The sequence below is a fragment of the Elgaria multicarinata genome, chromosome 6 (assembly GCF_023053635.1).
Source record: "Elgaria multicarinata webbii isolate HBS135686 ecotype San Diego chromosome 6, rElgMul1.1.pri, whole genome shotgun sequence".
NCBI lineage: Eukaryota > Metazoa > Chordata > Lepidosauria > Squamata > Anguidae > Elgaria > Elgaria multicarinata.
In genome coordinates, this window is record NC_086176.1 from 37,414,279 (window position 1) to 37,420,631 (window position 6,353).

Genomic DNA, 6,353 nt, shown 5'->3' on the forward strand with positions numbered 1-6,353 from the left:
CATGAGTTTGCTGAAGTGAGGGAAAGCTTAGATTTTTATTCATTTTTAACAAACTCTAATAACTTGTATTCTTATAAAACCATTTTTAAGCTTGGCCTGTTGGTATCTTTAGGTGCAGTCCTATAGGATTGCTACCTGTTAAATAGAAGGCTTCGTGCACAGAAGCTTCTGAAAATCCTATGCCCTGCTGTGCTTATTACTGACAGGGCAGGAGGAGAATGGAGGTGATTTCGCTTCACATTCTCCTCAAGAAATACAACAGGAAGTAGACTGGTCCCTAAGTCCCTGACCTCTCCTCTCCACACACTAGAACACCTTGTTTTGACGTCTACAAGATCATCGGAAAGCAGTGGGCATGGTTCTTTCCACAACAGTTGCGAGTGGGCAGGGGGAGGGATTCCCCCTCCCAAGGTCGTAGGAGTGTCTACATCTTTAGGAGAGAGAATCTGAAATATCCAATGGTCCCTGAGACACATGTAGCTCTGTTAATTATATATTTTTATGTTTAAGAAAGAACTTCCTTCCATACATCTAAACACGTTCCTAGTATAAATCTACTCACCCATTTTTGGAAGTCTTGATTTTTGAAATCTTCCAAAGGCAGGTTGGCCCACAATTTGTATGTGTATATAATTGTTCACTAGGATGAAATGACTGAAAAACTGATTTGGAGACCTAAATAGTTAAAGTGCTTAATTTTTGCTGGATTGAGTCCAGAAAGATGGCTTAACTCTAAATTGTGGATGAATTTTACTGTATAGGTGCAGATTGTTATGGTAAAGTAATTCATTGCCCCCAGATAAGTAATAGACCATTTTCTGGGTTACATGAAAAATCAGTTGTAAAATCACATAGAAAACTAGTATGTGTGTATAAAACATAAAATGTTTGGTGCAAAAGTGGATGCAGTGTTGTTGGTTTTTTCCTGAGAAATTAAAATATTGGGTTTTATTACATTAGGATGTAAACAGATGCATTGAAGCTTTGGATGAACTTGCTTCACTTCAAGTAACAATGCAGCAAGCTCAGAAGCATGCAGAGATGATTTCAACCCTCAAGAAAGTAAGATTGGTAGTTTTCATAAATGTAGAAGCTTAGTTTGTATTTCACTTGCACCTTTTGTTCATCTTCAAATTGAAAACTTGCTTATTAATATTTATTTTTTTATTTGAGGCATTTGTATACCGGGAATATAATAAAATTTCAGTGGTTCACAACGTTAAAAAACGCCATTAAAAAACTTCCAATTGCAGTAAAATAATAATCAAGAAGTAGTAAAATGGAGTGGCATAATTAAATTACTTATAGCCAAGGGAAAGCCTGAAATAAAACTAGAAAGCAGTGCAATAAATGGCCAACTATTACATGTAATAAAATGGATTGCTTTCAGTGAATAGTAGATGTTTTTGAGCACCTCTGTATTGTAATCAGATATATAAACCCAACATCTCTTCAGATACGAAAGTTCAAGGTCAGCCAGGTTATCATGGAAAAGTCCACTATGCTCTACAACAAATTCAAGACCATGTTTCTCGTTGGAGAAGGAGATTCTGTTCTTTCACAAGTATTGAATAAGTCATTAGCTGAGCAAAAACAGCATGAGGAAGCAAACAAAACCAAAGAACAGTGGAAGAAAGGACCAAACAAGAAAGCTGAAAAAGACAGAGAGCAAACAGGTATGTTCAGTTCACAAGGAATATTTAAACTCATCTTCCCAAACAACTGTAGTACATCAGTTCCTTTGTATACTATTTTCTAGAGCATATCCAGTATCCAGTTTGGATGTGCTCTAGAACTGTAAAGTTAATATGAACTTTGTCTCGCTATATACTGAAATCCTATCACATTATGCTTCTACATGAAACACTAGCTTAATGGGAATGTTCATGAAATTTCAGTGAGTTAATTTTCCAAATAAAAATCTGGATTTAACTTTGAAACTTGGTTAAGATTTTTTTTAACATAGAATCACACACTCTCCCATTTCATCTGAATCAGAATAGAATCAGAATACTATGGTTATCATGTTTGAACCAAGCCAGGATCTTAAACCACAGTTTGAAATTGGTATTGTTTTGACTTGTTCTGATTTTGTAACCATTGTTTCCTAGTCTAGATGAAACAGGAAACTGGTTAACTGAAGACTTCCTTGCTTATCACAGCATACCAAGAACGGAGGAGGGAAAGGGCAGCATGAGGACAGACAACGTAGACAGATATTCTTGCATATCTCAACTTAACCTTGAGATATAATCATCTGAACCATGTCATTACTTAATCACAGATCACTTTAGATGGATAAAACAGTAGTAATGTCTTTAAATTTGAGTAGATATAAAATCTTTGAGGAGTTTGCTGTGTTATAAAATCCAAAATTTGGAAAGCTATCATTCCTACTCCTGTTATAAATAATGGGTTGTCCTCTGACTTGTGCTCAGCAGTGTGCCACTAGTGCTTGAAGAAAACCGGCCATGATTTTTTTAATCTTCGTTGTGCTTTTTATACTGTATTTTGTATTTGTGTTTTTAACCTGTTGGTTGTTTTATTATGGTTTTAATTTTTGTGAACCGCCCAGAGAGCTTTGGCTATTAGGTGGTATAAAAATGTAATAAATAAATAAATAATTTCTCCCGATTTCCACCTGCACCCCCTACAGACTATAGCCTAGCACTACCTTCCATGCTATTCCAGAGGATCCCCTAGTACCACCTTTCATGTTGTTTTGGAAGGTTGGGGGAACTTTTCCAAACCCAATGGGAGGTGATGCTGGGGGCTAAACGGGGATTTGAAGAAAATGTCTGCCCCACCCCTCTGGGAGTGGAAAGGGGCTCTTCTGTTTGCAGACATGTAAGTCTGGATTCATCCCAATGTCATTAGCACAGTTATTGGAGAACTAGCTCTTTGTTACTTTCTCCTAGCTTAACAACCAGACTAACACAGAACAACATTTTGCTTTGTCTTTTTAACTTTAAAGGCACAAAGATAGTGAATGGTGCTTCTGATGCTCAAGATGCAAACCAGTCACAACAGAATGGGGAGAATACAGAGGAAAAAAGAGAGAAGCTTGATGCTGGCAGTAAGAAAAAGTAAGGGGTATTTTCTGGTTTTAAAAGAAATAAAAAATTGTTTGGTGTTCTATATTATTTTTAATATACTTTTGCTCTCAGTCTTCGTTTACATGATGTCCTGTGGTAGTGCACAATAGTCATATAGGTTGGTTTAGCTATGTGCTTTCATAAGCTGTGGTATCCTTTTATCTGGAGGTTGAATGTTAAAGCTATTTTCCATGACATTTTCTGTTAAATGGCTAGCTTTTAAACCTGACATTGGTGGCTGCATACCATCTTTAAAGACTATTCAGTTTCCAAACAATGCCACAAGGGTGGCTCTGTGCCCAGATTAACTAAGTGGAGTCATAGGAAAACGACATTTTTTCCGCCTACAGAAGAGGATGTCCACTGCATCTCTTCAGAATTCACGGCTCTTGACAGTCTCTGGTGGTAGAGGGTAATTATGCCATGTCTCTGCATTGGCTATAACTGCATCATATAATCATGTCTGAATAATAGATGCAACAGAATTATCTGCCCTCAGAGGAAACATGTCTGGAATAGCGACATGCAGAAATACAGAAGGTGGCCTCCTTTTTGAGAGCACTTTATTTTTACTCCTATGCATACTAAACATTTAAAGAAACTGTCTCTCTACTTTTAATTCAGACAAAACATGTGCTTCAGGTACCAGATATTTGGAAAACAGTGACATGATAGTGTTTAGCTATCTTTTCTCTCCCTCATCATACCAACCCAACCTGTACTCATCCTATAATTAAGTATAGTGAGATGGCAGGTTCTGCGATACTATTACCAGGCTACAAATGTTATTGTTACTGTCACGGGGAAGTGTGGGGGGAGAGAAGTGGACTACATGATGCATTTGGATTTTCTGTCTTGTGCACCATAATCCTGGACTGTTTCCGATTCCATCCTAAGCCCCAAAATAAGATTTAGTCCATAAGGAATTGTGGGAGTATTATTCATTCACCCAGTACCCTTAGATACACAGAGCAATAAAAAATATACCCAGAAAATTGCACCTAATCTATGTTTCAAATGCATTGGCACTCTGTTTTTCCTCTAGGACATCTGGTGATGGAAGAGAACAAGAGAAGACGAAGGGTTCCACCTCTGAAAATGAATGAATGCGGCCTAAATATTTGTAAAGTACATATTAAAGAGGACTTAAAAGAGTTTGCATTTGAGAACTAGATTGCTGCAAGTTTTAAATTTTATAAGCATAGTATTTTAATGTGTACAATTTTGTGGGGATTGTGAAGAATCCCCTGTTAACCTTTTGTTTTAAAAGTATTTAAACGTCCTGATAGCATTTGGCCCAGTATTAACAAGCAATACTTAGTTCAAATGTAAAGACCAAGTCATTTTAGAGACTGAAAAGTGTTTGTATGTTTCAGGATTAGTACTGTAGTATGTTTATCTGACTACTGTATGTTCTACTTTTGGTTAATGACAGGAAATATTACTTTTTGTTTTGAAATTGCCAAACGCACTCTACTTGTACAAATCTATTTTCTTCCTGTTGTCTGCATAGTTTTCAAAGTTGTTCTTCGCCAAAGTGTCTATTTGCGGTGTTTTGTAAGAAGCTGAAAGTATTTTGTAGCAGCTAAAATGTTACGTATGAGTATATTCAGTCAGTCCTTTATAAAAAAGTTAGTTTTGTTCTTGGAAGCTAATTGTGCCAACTTAATATGCTCTGACTTTCTGTGGTATGCTTTTGTTATTATTGATATTAAGGAAACTAAAGTGTTTCCATTGGAATTATTGATGCACATTAGTCACAAAACACTGTCTTGAAGCAATTTGTTTTTGTTTTTTTAAAAAATTAAAGTTTATGTAGAAAAGATGGATATTTATATCAACTGGAAATGTTCCAATTAATAAAGAGTGAAAGGGCTTGTTCACTTAGGATTCCCATAAGCCTCCAAACTCGGAGGCTGACGGGAATTGTATGCCAATCAGGAGCAGCATAAACGCGATCTTCAGCTCTGCTACTCCTGCTCTGCAGGTTTTGTTTTCACCTGTCTAGCTGAGGTGTCAGGGATGGGGAGGAAGGAGACTGGGGAGGATAAAGTATAATCCGGCCTCCCAGTCTCCTCCCCTTCCACCCACCTGCATGCCCATAAGTTAAAATGCAGAGCAGGTGGAACACAAAGCTGAAAATTGCCTCCGCACTGCTCCTGCTTTGTATAGTCTAGGATTCCAAAATATCCTATGCCCACCCCATCCCCCAGACACTTAGGGGCCATAGGATTGCTCTCCCTGTGACAGGCTAATTGGCCCATTTCACTGGCTCCCCATCCTTCATAAAATGGTATGTCAAAGGAAGCTTTCAGAAACACTGGCCTGGTTCTCACATAACACTAAACTCTAGTAGACTTTGTTGAAATCTGGCTTGTCGTTGCATCTAAGCTCATCTGTTCACAACTAGCTACAAGCCACAAATAGAATCCATGATTTGAGCTGGTTTATGAAGTCTGGCTTGTTTAACCTATGGCTTGTTGTAGTCTTTGAACCCAGAAACGTGACATATCATGTAGAGCTGGCTCTTTAGCAAAGAGGTGACACCATGCAGGATATTCCAGAGAACATATACTTGTGATATACCCTGTTGTTGTTTTTAAAAAAACTTTTGCATTTTGGAGCTGACAATTCCAAAAGAAATTCGCTGCCTGTATTTGCCATTCTAACAATGGAAATTCTCTATATAATATACATAGTGAATTTCTTCCTTCATAGATGGATTTAGCCAGTGGTGGGCAGAAGGTATATTTGAATCTACTTGTAGCTCTTTAGGTGAGATTGGCAAGTGTATACTCCTAATTCTCTTAGACCCATGACCTGTTGGAAAGAGTGGGATAAATTACACATGTGTCTATGGGCATGTCTACACCAGCCCTACATCCTGGGATCGTTCCTGTGCATCCAAATGCCACACGGGATCCCGGGAGCAGGCAGGTACAATCCCTCCATTTTCCTGGGATAACCCATATGTTGGAAAAAACCCATTCTAGTCTATTCCATTCCTTTAATTAGATACTCTAATATTGCTTCTTGAGACAGCAGATGGCACCATTACCTTATAAGACATCTCTGTATGTGTCATACGGGGGGGGGGGGGGAGGACTGTTAAGTCAAAGCTATGGGGGAGAGAGGAGGCAGCATCATAAGGCTCTTCCAGTGCTATCTCACAGCAATTGGCAGACATGCTGAAGGGTCCAATGGGGTGAGTCTATCTGGGGTTCTTCCCAAACACATTGTGTCATGGGAAATAAAGGC

The 6,353-nt window shown here is 38.1% G+C and overlaps 1 protein-coding gene across 1 annotated transcript in view; it reads left to right on the plus strand.

Annotated features, from left to right (window-relative positions):
• Positions 1–4,922, plus strand: part of PSIP1 (PC4 and SRSF1 interacting protein 1) — a 29,464-nt gene extending 24,542 nt beyond the window's left edge. Inside the window, exons 13-16 of the mRNA XM_063129240.1 lie at positions 961–1,062; positions 1,457–1,676; positions 2,975–3,086; positions 4,141–4,922. Coding sequence (XP_062985310.1) covers positions 961–1,062; positions 1,457–1,676; positions 2,975–3,086; positions 4,141–4,201 — 495 coding nt within the window. The 3' untranslated portion in view covers positions 4,202–4,922. The remainder of the gene's footprint in view (positions 1–960; positions 1,063–1,456; positions 1,677–2,974; positions 3,087–4,140) is intronic.
• Positions 4,923–6,353: the final 1,431 nt, after the last annotated feature.